General features: G+C 46.9%; 1 protein-coding gene across 2 annotated transcripts in view; it reads right to left on the reverse strand.

Moving 5' to 3' along the window:
- snx19b (sorting nexin 19b) overlaps positions 1–14,307 on the reverse strand; it is a 33,276-nt gene that overhangs the window by 18,049 nt on the left and 920 nt on the right. The window contains exons 2-11 of one of the 2 annotated variants that reach the window (XM_068705662.1): positions 13,724–14,006; positions 13,446–13,640; positions 12,137–13,366; positions 11,808–12,012; positions 11,561–11,661; positions 10,935–11,054; positions 10,697–10,821; positions 10,353–10,446; positions 10,111–10,270; positions 9,285–9,414 (exon numbers count right to left, since the gene is read on the reverse strand). In XM_068705662.1, coding sequence (XP_068561763.1) covers positions 9,285–9,414; positions 10,111–10,270; positions 10,353–10,446; positions 10,697–10,821; positions 10,935–11,054; positions 11,561–11,661; positions 11,808–12,012; positions 12,137–13,366; positions 13,446–13,640; positions 13,724–13,984 — 2,621 coding nt within the window. In that variant the 5' untranslated portion in view covers positions 13,985–14,006. Of the gene's footprint in view, positions 1–8,041; positions 9,415–10,110; positions 10,271–10,352; positions 10,447–10,696; positions 10,822–10,934; positions 11,055–11,560; positions 11,662–11,807; positions 12,013–12,136; positions 13,367–13,445; positions 13,641–13,723; positions 14,007–14,307 lie in introns of those variants that run through there. The other variant, XM_068705655.1, reaches the window with a different exon arrangement.

The raw sequence follows: 14,307 nt of genomic DNA on the forward strand, positions 1-14,307 counted from the left end.
GGCTGTGACACACAGAGAGAGTCCGGTAACACTCACCAGCTCAAAGGCTCTGAATCAACCGATTAAATGAACCGTTGGGCTCGACTCGCGATTCAAAGCGGAGAGACGCTGGGAATACTTGGCGGGGGGGAAAACCAACAAATGGGTGATGCAAGAGAAACTAAATCAACCACGTGAAACAGCAGCTGAGCCGGCTGCACTCCGCTGGGATTCATTTGAGTTACCATCTATGGAAAACACAGACCAGTATAACCCGAAGCTCAAAATAAGCCCAGCAGACGACACGTCATCGCACAAGCGCTCCGTCTCCGGAGACGGACCGGGGACTCGTCTCCGGTCCGCCCTCAGGTGAGCGGCGAAAAAAATCAGGACACCAGAGATGCGAAGAGGCCGGGTCACTTCATCACGCGGCACTGTGTGCTCTAACTTTACCGGGAGCAGAGGACGATTGTGAGACATATTGTCTTTCATGTCCCGGGGAGGGAGGATGTCCGCTGTCCCCGCTGACTGAGTAACACTAAATAAGGACAAAGGGACGCAGAGCTTTAACCGCCATGAGAAGTGACCCGGGTACGTGACCCACGACGGCCCCTCGAGACGATTACCCGGGTCTGCAGGAATCGGAGAGAGAGAGCAACACTGCTGTTAGCCGGTAACAGAAGACAGTATTTATATACCGGAGACGTCCGTGGATGTGAAAAAAAAAAAAAGGGGAATAATGACCCCCCCCCCCCCCCCCGAGAAAAGGCGACAGTGACGAGACATCGGGCCCGGCGCCGAGTGAAGCACGGGGCGAGATGTGACCCGCTCAGACAGCAGCGCTGCAGTCGACCAGGAGCGTCTCAGGAACAGCTTGTCCAGGAACACCACACCTCCTCCAGTCCACAGGGTCTGATGAGAGCCTGCAGCGTTATGCAACGGCAGCTTTCCATGCAACCCTCCTCCTCCTCCTCCTCCTCCTCCTCCTCCTCCTCCTCCTCTTCTTCCCCAATGCCAAATGTATAGGGCAGCAGTCAAAAGAAAAAGCAGAGCCTATTCTATTTCATTCTAAAAAGGAATGTGGTTTGAATTGAAATTAAACTCTATTACTAAACTCGCTACTAACTGTTAATTTCTACTAACTTTATTTACACTGTGATGGTTAACGACAAAACTTTATTTACACTCTGATGGTTAACGTTAAACTTTATTTACACTGTGATGGTTAACGACAAAACTTTATTTACACTCTGATGGTTAACGTTAAACTTTATTTACACTGTGATGGTTAACGTTAAACTTTATTTACACTGTGATGGTTAACATTAAACTTTATTTACACTCTGATGGTTAACGTTAAACTTTATTTACACTGTGATGGTTAACGTTAAACCTTTATTTACACTGTGATGGTTAACGTTAAACCTTTATTTACACTGTGATGGTTAACGTTAAACTTTATTTACACTGTGATGGTTGACGTTAAACTTTATTTACACTCTGATGGTTAACGTTAAACTTTATTTACACTCTGATAGTTAATGTTAGAACTTTATTTACACTCTGATGGTTAACATTAAACTTTATTTACAGTGTGATGGTTAACATTAAACTTTATTTACACTCTGATGGTTAACGTTAAACTTTATTTACACTGTGATGGTTAACGTTAAACTTTAGTTACACTCTGATAGTTAATGTTAGAACTTTATTTACACTCTGATGGTTAACATTAAACTTTATTTACAGTGTGATGGTTAACATTAAACTTTATTTACACTGTGATGGTTAACGTTAAACTTTATTTACACTGTGATGGTTAACATTAAACTTTATTTACACTATGATGGTTAACGTTAAACTTTATTTACACTCTGATAGTTAATGTTAGAACTTTATTTACACTGTGATGGTTAACGTTAAACTTTATTTACACTGTGATGGTTGACGTTAAACTTTATTTACACTCTGATGGTTAACGTTAAACTTTATTTACACTCTGATAGTTAATGTTAGAACTTTATTTACACTCTGATGGTTAACATTAAACTTTATTTACAGTGTGATGGTTAACATTAAACTTTATTTACACTCTGATGGTTAACGTTAAACTTTATTTACACTGTGATGGTTAACGTTAAACTTTAGTTACACTCTGATAGTTAATGTTAGAACTTTATTTACACTCTGATGGTTAACATTAAACTTTATTTACAGTGTGATGGTTAACATTAAACTTTATTTACACTGTGATGGTTAACGTTAAACTTTATTTACACTGTGATGGTTAACATTAAACTTTATTTACACTATGATGGTTAACGTTAAACTTTATTTACACTCCGATGGTTAACGTTAAACTTTATTTACACTCCGATGGTTAACGTTAAACTTTATTTACACTCTGATGGTTAACGTTAAACTTTATTTACACTCTGATGGTTAACGTTAAACTTTATTTACACTGTGATGGTTAACGTTAAACTTTATTTACACTCTGATAGTTAATGTTAGAACTTTATTTACACTCTGATGGTTAACATTAAACTTTATTTACACTCTGATGGTTAACATTAAACTGTATTTCACACTGTGACGGTTATTATTATGGTTGTAGCTATTACACAACAGCATCTTTCCATCCAACCCTCCCTCCTCCTCCTCCTCCTCCTCACCAACACCTAACCTGCCATGTATAGCCCAACACTCAGCGCTGAGAGTGAATTCCTGCTGACAGGAGAAGCTTCTAGGCAGCGTTTTCTGTTTATACCTCACGCTCGGCCCCAGGACCCATATGATATCACCTCCTCGCTGTGAAAACAACCAGCGGAGTCAAGAATCCTCCCCGAGTTCAGAATGGATGGGGTATTTTTTTTTTTGGGGGGGGGGGGGGTCCGATCCCTTAAAAAGAGATTCCCCACATCACTGTCACCGAGAATCATTATGTCTTCACAGTAACACGGCATGAGGTCTTCTGTTATGTTAAAGGCATAACAAAGACTCTTTTAATGTCACACAAAAGATGCCAAATCAAACACTACGTCCAGAAGAATTAATTCTAAGAACTAGAAGATTAAAAATAGTCAAGACTCGTACCGCTATTAATACCTAAAACTAAATATCTGCCGATACATATTCGTACATGCAGTCATTTTAGTGCCTGAAACAATTAGTTTGAGCAATTATTTTGTTCTCTCTGAGATGGCAGCCCACCGACATGAATAAACATCAGTACATGTGGATCTGCTCAGCTGGTGACAGCAGACTTCAGCTGGGCCGTCAGTGTTACTGTGGCCTTTGTGAGGGTGAATAACAGGCTAGCAGGGGTTTATAAAGGTAGCAGAAGTGAAACACATATACATATATACATATATATATATATATATATATATATATATATATATATATATATATATATATATACATATATATATAATACAAAATGAATCAAAGCACTAGCAATGAGGAAGATCTTGGGCAGATAATGAGAATGAATGTAAATCATTCCCACTATATTAAAAAGGAATCAAAACAGTGCTACTAAACTTGTTACTAAAAAGTTGATATTAGCGGTTATTAATTCCAATGAACTAAATTGTTTATTTCACGCTTCATTTAGACGGCAAGAGCTCGACGTCTGCTTGAATTTGGTTCTCCGGTTCTGAAGAGTGAAGTCGAAGCTTCATGTGTTTTAAAGCTGCATTCTCTCTAGTGGCCACCAGGGGGCGACTCCTCTGGTTGTATAGAAGTCTATCATACTTCTTCTTTCAACGTAGAAATACTCAGCAGTTCTAATATATTCTATGCTATTGCAGCACCTACGCTAACATCGTCAGGAGCCGCCATTGTTGTTTTTGAACAGTCGCCTCTCCGTTCAAACACGAACACACCTAAGTCACGCCCCCTATCTGCCACTAGCTCCTCCCCAGGCTGCCGATTGGTCCAAACGCATCACTTTAAGAGTGACGAGATGGATTCTTGTGCGAGAGTCTGACTTATGATATCTGACCTTTTATTTCTGTCTTCTATTTGATGACATGGTCTTCACAATTTCATCTTAATGCGCCTGAAAACGAAAACATCATGTAAAGAAATGACTCTTACAACCGGATTAACGTTTAAGAATGTTGTTATTGGACACGGCACGCTTCACCGCTCTGGAAGAATCCATCCGAATTCAAAGACCGACTGCCAACACTTCACATTGAAAAACAAAATGATGGAATATCATGGACTCACGGTGAATGAAACACAGTACTTATGAAAGCCAGTGTTTTTGTTAATCGTGTTAACGTTGGAGTTATGACCACATCTTCTCTCCAAACGCCACAATGTGGTCACAGGCTAAATAGTGCAGCAGCAAAATACCACCCCAAAAAAAACACTTTCACTCCCCCGCCGAAGCCAAAACAACTTGTTGTTCACCGCCGATGAAACCCAAGCAGCCCGCAGCGAGTCAGACGGGAGATCCCTGGGTATTAATTAACAGAGGAGCAGGAGATCGAGAGAGCGAGGGAGCGAGAGAGCGTCCTCCACAACAACTGTTGACAAGCGTTAAATCCTCCGCGCTCCGCTTCATCCTCACCTCCATCATCAAGCTGTCAGCGCGGATCTCGTGGTCCCTACTTGATTTGTTTATGGAAGTATTAATACGCCAGGTTTTTTTTAGGGAGTAAAAATAAAAGAATCATGTCATTGTGTCGACAGGTGCAGGAACAGAAAAAGGAAAACTGGCAGAACGGAGGTTGCCACATTGAAGTTTGGTGAGAGAGGAAAGAAGGAAGCACACAATGAAAAAGACAGAGCAACTTATTCCACATTTCCACGGTGCGGCACGGTACAGTACGGTACAGTATGGCACGGTACAGTACGGTACTGCACGGCGCGGTACAGTACGGCGCGGTACAGTACGACGCGGTACAGTACGGTGCGGTGCGATACAGTACGGTACTGCGCGGCACGGTACAGTACGGCGCGGCGCGGTACGGCACGGTACAGTACGGCACGGTACAGTACGGCACGGTACAGTACGGCGCGGCGCGGTACAGTACGGCACGGCGCGGTACGGCACGGTACAGTACAGTACGGTACAGTACGGCACGGTACAGTACGGTACTGCACGGCGCGGTACAGTACGGCGCGGTACAGTACGACGCGGTACAGTACGGCGCGGTGCGATACAGTACGGTACTGCGCGGCACGGTACAGTACGGCGCGGCGCGGCGCGGTACGGCACGGTACAGTACGGCGCGGCGCGGTACGGCACGGTACAGTACGGCGCGGCGCGGTACGGCACGGTACAGTACGGCACGGTACAGTACGGCGTGGCGCGGTACAGTACGGCACGGCGCGGTACGGCACGGTACAGTACGGCGCGGCGCGGTACAGTACGGCACGGCGCGGTACGGCACGGTACAGTACGGCACGGTACAGTACGGCGCGGCGCGGTACAGTACGGCACGGCGCGGTACGGCACGGTACAGTACGGCACGGTACAGTACAGTACGGCACGGTACAGTACGGCACGGTACAGTACGGCACGGCACGGTACAGTACGGCACGGTACAGTATGGCACGGTACAGTACGGTACAGTACGGCACGGCACAATACGGCACGGTACAGTACGGCACGGTACAGTACGGCGCGGCGCGGTACGGCACGGTACAATACGGCACGGTACAGTACGGCACGGTACAGTATGGCGCGGCGCGGAACGACACGGAACGGCACGGCACAGCACTCACGCATTGATGGAATGACATCACCAGTTTAAAGGCTGACATTAGCGTCGTAACGCTATTCCGAAAAAGACAATATTTCTAATGAGCTGTACACATGTCCAAGGAACGATCCTAGAACCTGAACTATATCAACATATCACACATGATTTGAATGATTTAAGCGTCATAATATGATGTTTACGTGAACCATGATCTAATTCAGAATGTTGTCGTATTCACAATAACAGTGGAACACGAGCGTGTAGACGTAGTCCCTTATTTGTCACCAGCTGGAGTTCACTGACTGTTCTTCGCTGGACAGATAAACAAAGCGTTGTGTTTACAGAGACGCACTCGACCAAACAGAACACGCAGTAATCCCGGTGAGCGGCGGCGGTGGCGCTGACGCAGCGCGGCTGCACTCACTCGGGCTACGTCACCTACAGCTCCTCTACTCGCTGACAACAACCTGGCTCCGGCTGCGTCTTTCCACCCAGACGGCCGTCTAGAGAGAAAGAGACTATATTCATCTTAAACTGTCCCACTTTCCAGTCCATAAAAATCAGATGTCCCCCCCAAACCAGGGCCTCGCCGTGGACCCCATTTATAGGAGCAGAGAGAGAGACGGCTACACACACACACACACACACACACACACACACACACACACACACACACAGATGTGCATTGACTACATGTGCAGGCTGGCTTGAATTATACTTACTATACATTACTAGTGTATCTGATCGTGTCTTTGTGCTGCACAATGACACTCAGTCGTCCTTGATTCAAACCATTATGGACTTTATTTCCTGTCTTTATTCAAGACAGTGTTCCTTAGATTTGAGAGCGTGACGTTTTGATTTCACTTCAGATTTTGTAGAACTGACACTCAAAAGCACAAATCCGTAGTCTGACCCTTGACCACGATCCCCTCCTTCTGTTCTTACCTTTCACAATAAAAGCTCTAGACAGACATTTAGTTATTATTTCCGTGTCGTTTATTCGTCACGTCCCTCCGTGTGCAAAGGGCTTAAATCTCTCCCTTTAAAGAAGCAACATGTGACTTTGGACTGAGTGAATCCCCAAAACGCAGCCCTGATTCCGTCACAGCTTATCCACGCAGCCTGGAGACACTTTCAAAGATTTAAGGACAACTTGTTGTCGTGATGCAACACCGGGATGCAGCTGTAGCCCCAAAACTAAAAAGTGCATTTTGATACAAAATGATACATGAACAAAGCTATCTTGTTCTAGTCGTAGTAGTTCAACTTCTTGGAACGCCGCAGCGCATCATGTGACAAGGAACAACCAATCAGAGCTGGCAGGTATCTTTTCTACGTCGACGGTAAATTAACGGAGGAGGAGTTCATTATTTTAGAGCTTTAGTAACCAGAGTGTTTGACCTGCTTCACTCTTTGAAGGACGTCACAACATCCGGGTTGAAGCGGTAGAACTACTGTGAGGGATTTAAGATGCTGGAAACCCATTTATCTTTGTTTAGTTTAGTCACTGAGGTCAACTGCTAAACTACTGCAACTTCATCATCGTCATGGTAGCGCGCAGGTTTTGGTTGCATAGTAACGGCAGCAGCAGCACAACCCGTCGCCATCTTCTTTTTTTCCAGTAAACAGGAAGTGACCACATCTGGACTGAGGAGGAGTGACATAGAGACGCCGTAGACCTGTCAATCACTGTGTAGCCCCGCCCCTAAATCATCCCCTGCTTTATGGTCTGTTTGACTCTAAATGGAGCATAATGTACTAAATGAACATCATGCTGTATTGAAGAAGACTGTAAACTAGAGATTGAGACCATAAACTCATGTTTACAATGTTTACTGAGGGAATAAATCAAGAGAGAAGTAGAGTCATTTTAGACTAGACTTCTATACAACCAGAGGAGTCGCCCCCTGGTGGACACTAGAGAGAATGCAGCTTCAACACGTGAAGCTGTGACTGTTAGCTCCAGTGTTTCCATCATCCAGACCGTGGAGCTGTCAGAGCCACGTTGACCGACGGCTGCCCGCCTGATATAGACGAGGCCAAACAAAACAGCACAAGGCCTTTCATATGGTCTTATAAATAGAGAGGCCCGGTCTCAATATAAAGACCAGCGATATTCTGGTGCCGACACCCCAGGGGGGGGGGGGGGGGGGGGGGGGGCGAGGTCACGGCGCTCACGTCCGCAAACACTAGAACCCGAGAACATTGTCCGCATGTTCCGTTTACCGGCAGCAGGACGGTAAAGGCGACGAATGTTTTGGGGGGGGGGGGGGAGTCGATCGTACAACTGAAATGTCACAATGGCGCAATCAGACGACGCGCCTCCTGCTGTAGGGTTTAAGTGTTTAACACGGACAGCAGCGCTCGTCTAGAATGTCAAGCCAGGGTCCCGTAAACAGCCCCGTGTGAGGAACCATGTGTCCTCACGCACTGACCTGAGCCGAGTCACAAGTTTCCAATCCGCTCGTTAAAAAAAAAACAAGGTACTTTAAAGAGTCATTCAGGGGCAACGGGTGTCAGGAGGGAGAGGAGGATGATTTGCATTGCTGGGGCAGGTTTACGTGTTCTTTTAACGAGGTTACCAGCATCTGTTTGTTAGCGCTCACTGAGGACGGACAGAGTGTCCACAGACTCGTCTCTATGAACGCCCACTACGGTGTTGGACCTCTTTCCTTCCTTCAAACAGCTTCTCTGAGAGACGTCTGTTCACGTCCAGAAACCGGCCCACGTCCAAGTCCTCCACGAGGTTCTTCTGGACTCGTCACACAGGTTCACTCTGAAGACGCTCCACTCGGAGGAAGACTTCAGAACAACAGTGGAGTGTGAGTGAATGTAAACCGGTGCACATCCAGAAAGGTGTAAAAGGTTAAAGCACTGAACTGAAATGAGTTGAGGAGGAACTGAAGTACTAAAAGTGCTGACTATGCAGAATGTCCCATTTTAGAATATTTGGATATTTATAGATGTGTTCATCACTTTAACGGTGCAGCTGGTGAACGTGGAGTTCACTGGTTTATTTATATTTAATATTTATCTTTACATAGTGAATACCAACAACACCTTATCTTGTTTATTTGAATCTGTAACGTTCCTAAAGCTGTCAGAAGAGATGTTAAGTACCAGAAAACTGAAATACTCAAGTATTGTACAGGTACTTTAGTGCAGTACTTGATGAGTACTTGAGTGATCTGTCCCGTGAGAGAGCCAGCATGTGGCTGGTGTTCTGTTCTGGTGTTCTGTTCTGGTGTTCTGTTCTGGTGTTCTGCTCTGGTGTTCTGTTCTGGTGTTCTGCTCTGGTGTTCTGCTCTGGTGTTCTGCTCTGGTGTTCTGCTCTGGTGTTCTGTTCTGGTGTTCTGCTCTGGTGTTCTGTTCTGGTGTTCTGCTCTGGTGTTCTGCTCTGGTGTTCTGCTCTGGTGTTCTGTTCTGGTGTTCTGCTCTGGTGTTCTGCTCTGGTGTTCTGCTCTGGTGTTCTGTTCTGGTGTTCTGCTCTGGTGTTCTGTTCTGGTGTTCTGCTCTGGTGTTCTGCTCTGGTGTTCTGTTCTGGTGTTCTGCTCTGGTGTTCTGTTCTGGTGTTCTGACCTGTCAATGAAGGTCCCAAACAGCAGCCTGATGGTCCTCTGGATGTTCTCCGAGCACAGCCAGCTCCACTGCTCCTTCACCAGCAGACACAGGATGTTCAGAGCCACCTCGGCCAGCGGCGTCTCAGACGCTGCAGACACACAACAAACACACACAACTCAGTCCGGCATACGACAACAGAACCACTGTGTTCTATGCAGAGATCAGACCTTTATTAATATGTCAAACCACTTCTTAAAAACTATTTTTACTGACTAGTTTTATGTGATGTCATCGCTTTACTGCTTTGTTTTATTTTATTTATTTTATTGTATTTCATTTTATTTATTTTATTGTATTTATTTTATTGTATTTATTTTATTGTATTTCATTTTATTTATTTTATTGTATTTATTTTATTGTATTTCATTTTATTTATTTTATTGTATTTATTTTTATTTTATTTCATTGTATTTTATTTATTTTATTGTATTTATTTTATTTTATATACTAAGTTGTCACTTTGTAAACTCTGTTTTTAAATGAAGTTATTATTATTATTATTATTATTATGATGATGACTGTAGGTTGTAAAAGCAGCAGCTGATGGAGGGACATTCATGCGTCAGACATGATGATGTTTCCTCTCACCTCATAGATTTAACAACACTGCCCTCGTGTGGTTAGATGCTGCCGGTTCTGCTCAGAGTCACTATGTGTTATTAAAGCACCTGAAGACTTTGTCCTAAGTCGCTTCATGTAGGACCTAGTGGTTCTAGTTTGGTGTACCAGTCTTACAGGTCCGCCTGACGAGGGAACACGCTTCATCCTCCCGCCCGCTTCTTACCGGGTTCCCGTCTGTTCTTTCCCGCCGAGCCGTCATCCCGACAGACTCCTCCCTCTCTGGTCACCGGACTGTCCTCGCTCTCCGGCTCCACTCTGACGCACATCTTCTCTCGCTCAGAGACGAAGGCCTGCAGATCTCCCAGAGACATCCCGCTGAACACCTTCGACGGCGGAGAGGAGACGACGCTTGATTAGCCCCGAGGAGAAACGGTAACTGGATCACTGAACACGAGAGTTACTCACGGCGCTGGTCTGCTCCCAGCTGAACAGAACCGGCGGTCTAACGTCCGAGCCGTTCATGAAGGGGATGTTTTTACTGGAGAACTTCAGACGAGACCTGAGACCACACAAACAAAGTCACTGAGCAGCAACTCCACCTGCATGGTGATCGTTATACTGTAATATATATATATATATATATTATATAACAGGAAGTGACACATCTGGACTGGAGGAGGAGCGACGTAGAGACCTGTCAATCACTGTGTAGCCCCGCCCCTAAATCATCCCCTGCTTTCTGGTCTGTTTGACTCTAAATGGAGCATCATGTACTACATGAACATCAGGCATGACTTCTGGACTCATACCTGCTCTTCTTGTCAGAACTCATCTTCGCTCCGTCCGTCTCCGTCTCGTTGTCCTCTGTTGGGCTCTGAGGTTCTGAGCGAGGAAACGCCGTCTTCAGGGTGTCCACGATGGCGTTCACCACGATCTGAACACACACACACACACACACACACACACACACACACACACACACACACACGTACTGTGACGTGTCCTGATGACCTGATGAACACAGCTCTTGACCTGGAGTCACGTCACCTTGTCGATGCGCGACACGACGAACGGTTTCTTGACGAATGCGATCCTGGCGTCGGTGTTGAGAGCCAGAAACTCCTGCATCTCCTCACTGTTGGCTATTTCAGGGATGGCACAGAGTTGCTGAAAGAGAAGAAGAAGAAAAAAGCTGCTAAATAATTTTTAAAAAAGTATTAAAATATAATAAATATAAAGAAAAGCTGCTAGATAAATAATAAAACTGTATTAAATATAATAAAACATAAAGAAAAGCTGCTAGATAAATAATAAAACTGTATTAAATATAATAAAATATAAAGAAAAGCTGCTAGATAATTAAAAAAAGTATTAAAATATAATAAAATATAAAGAAAAGCTGCTAGATAAATAAAAAACTGTATTAAATATAATAAATATAAAGAAAAGCTGCTAGATAAATAATAAAACTGTATTAAATATAATAAAATATAAAGAAATGCTGCTAGATAATAGAAAAATATTAAAATATAATAAAATATAAAGAAAAGCTGCTAGATAATAAAATAAATATTAAAATATAATAAAATATAAAGAAAAGCTGCTAGATAAATAAAGAAACAGCATTCAAATATAACAGTAAGTATAAATAATACAGTATAAGTCCACTAAACCTTCAGGAAGGTTTCCAGAAGTCCTTTCCTGGCCTCTATCTTGTCACTGTCCATGTTCCCAAACGGCATGTCTGGAAATATTTTCTTTGGTCCTTTCACACCTGAAAGATCAAAGGATCAACCATCAGTCAAACTGGATCCTTTAGGTCAAGAACCCCAGGTGTGTTTGTGGGACATGCATGGATTAATCCCAGCCAGACACTGAATCAAACACACGTCCGTCCGTCCTTCCGTCCTTCCGTCCCACCTTTGATGAGTCTCCGTAGCTCCGTCTTCTCCTCCAGCCGAGTCTGCAGGTTGAGGAACTCGCTGTACCGTCTGTTGACCATGTGGTAGGCCACCTGCTGGACGGGCGACAGAGGCTCACCACAGCCCGACGGAGCGGCCTCGGCGTCCTCAGAGCCCGTGTGGGAGGAGCTCCCCGGAGTCTCACAGCCCATCGCCGTCTCGTACTGAAACACCAGCACAGGTTAACGTGTCAGAAGTCACACCGTACCGTATAGTGAGTCAAACGTCTCCACACCAAAGCTACACAGCACTGAACCGACATGAGCCACAGGTGGACGATCTCCCTACCTTGATGGTGTAGAGGGTGTACGGGTGCGAGCCGGTGCCGCGGTGCTCCTTGGCCGTGATGGTGCCGGAGATGCGGAGGTTCTGGATGATGACCGGCCCGTCGGGGCTGATGAGGGGCTCGAAGCTGAACGTGGCCAGAGGGGAGGAGGAGCCCAGCGCCGGGCCGACCGCCGTCAGCTCGTTCTGTTCCACCCCGAGAAGGAGCTCCCTGGCCGGGTTCGCCGAGGGGGAACCCTCCCTCTCCGGGTCCCGGAGCCCCCCCGACGTCCTCGCCGAAGACGGGTCGCAGCCGTTGCCGGGATGCCCCACCGGCTCCGAATTCACCAGGACTCTGGGACAGGAGCCGTCCGCCGGACCGGGGAACGCGTCCTCCAGGTCCACGCCGTTGTCGTCCTCCACAGACGCGGGACGCTCCTTCCGCCCGTCGTACAGGCCGTCCTCCTGGCCGATCATCACCAGGGAGTCGATGGAGCCTCGCTTATAGTCAGCCAGAGGAGACTCCAGGTCAGAGTCGTTCTCCTGGTAGAAAGGGTTGGACTTGCTGCCCCTCATGTAATGCGTTAGAAAGGGCAGAGACGGTTCTTCTTCCTCGGCGTTGCTCTGAGGACAGTCGGCGTCCTCGGAGTCGATCACGTCGTAGGTGGCGAGCTCCGGCGTTTCGGCGTCACTGAGCGCTTCTCTCAGCGGAGGAGCTTCACCGTCTCTCTGAGGCGTCTCTTGAAGTGGAGCGAGCTCTGATTCAGCGGGTGACGGCGGTGACGGCGGCGGTGACGGTGGCGGTGGCGACGGCGGCGGCGACGGCAAAGATGGCGACGAGGCCGACCGCTCCGTCGCGACCGGCTCCTGTGGTTTGCGAGACTTGCCGAATATCTCGATCACCAGAAAGTTCAGCCAGTCGGGGTCGGACAGCTTGGCGACGAGCGGCAGCAGCACATTGCAGGTGATGAGCTCCCCGACCACGAAGCGCCCCGTGCGGCTCTCCAGGTGAGGCGGAGGCACCAAGACGTGCAGCAGCAGGTCCACCGCCGCTCGGGTGTAGTTGAGCCGCGCCGCGTCGCCGGTCGTGGCGAGGTGAGGCGAGGTCACCGCGGAGTACGCCCGCCACAGCCGGTCGCTCTCGCCGCTCCGCTTCCCCGCCGGGGGCTCCGGCTGCTCGGACACCAGCTCCGTGGCTCTGATGTAGTCCTGCAGGTGGCAGCCGAACAGATCCAGGATCCTCTGGGTCAGCTCCTGCAGAGGTTCAAAACACCTGTCAATCACCGGGTAGCCCCGCCCCTTAAAGCACACCCCGCGTCTTTGATCCGAGTACCTTCCTGTCGAGCTGTCTCGCGCGGATCTTCAGCTCCATGGCCATAGAGATCATGGCCTCCCGAACCTCCGTCTCAAAACCACTCTCGGAGGACACGGTGGAGAACCACGAGGAGACGAAGTCCCTGATGATCTTCCTCACCGTGTTGTGGATCTCCTGGTCCAAGTGACGCTCATCCTCCACGGACGACGGGACCTGAAGCACAGCCGCGATGAAATGAGTGTGAATACAGCGATGAGTCCATGTCTACGAATGAGAAGTGAAAGCAACACATTCACCTGCTCCAGGGCGATGAACCTCTCCAGGTGGACCACGCTGTTGGACTCCAGGACGGCCTGCGAGCCGAGCCAGCCGCCCAGCACCACCAGCAGGCTGGTGAACACGCACAGCAGCCAGATGTTGACTAGCAGGTGGAACAGCAGCAGCCAGGCCACCAGCACGCCGAGGCCCAGCAAGCTCTTCTGACCCAGCACCTCGGCCATCGCGCCGCGGAGGAGACCGTCCGGCTTCGCGCCCTCGGGAGGAGACGTGGAGTTCATGCGTGTCACAGCGACGTCACGCCTTTAAAAAACAGAACGGAAAGGAGAGCAAGGATCAGGTTTCACGTGTGAAAGCATGAATTAAAGAGGTGTGGTTTGAGGAGTAAGAATGAACTGTTGGCCTCACTATTTATAATGTTTCCATTAACCAACGTCATGCTTGTTATGTGTCAGTAGTTAATCCGTCTGTATATATCATATTGCAACACAACAATTATTCTGAATATATAATATTTGTAGTTATTGTGGATTTTTTTTACTTATTTAATATTTTTTACTGTTTTATTACTTATTTACAATAATTGTTTTGATCTTGTTTTCAC

This window comes from Cebidichthys violaceus, unplaced genomic scaffold (genome assembly GCF_023349555.1).
Source record: "Cebidichthys violaceus isolate CVI_PGR_0920_01 unplaced genomic scaffold, fCebVio1.0.p SCAF_1, whole genome shotgun sequence".
NCBI lineage: Eukaryota > Metazoa > Chordata > Actinopteri > Perciformes > Stichaeidae > Cebidichthys > Cebidichthys violaceus.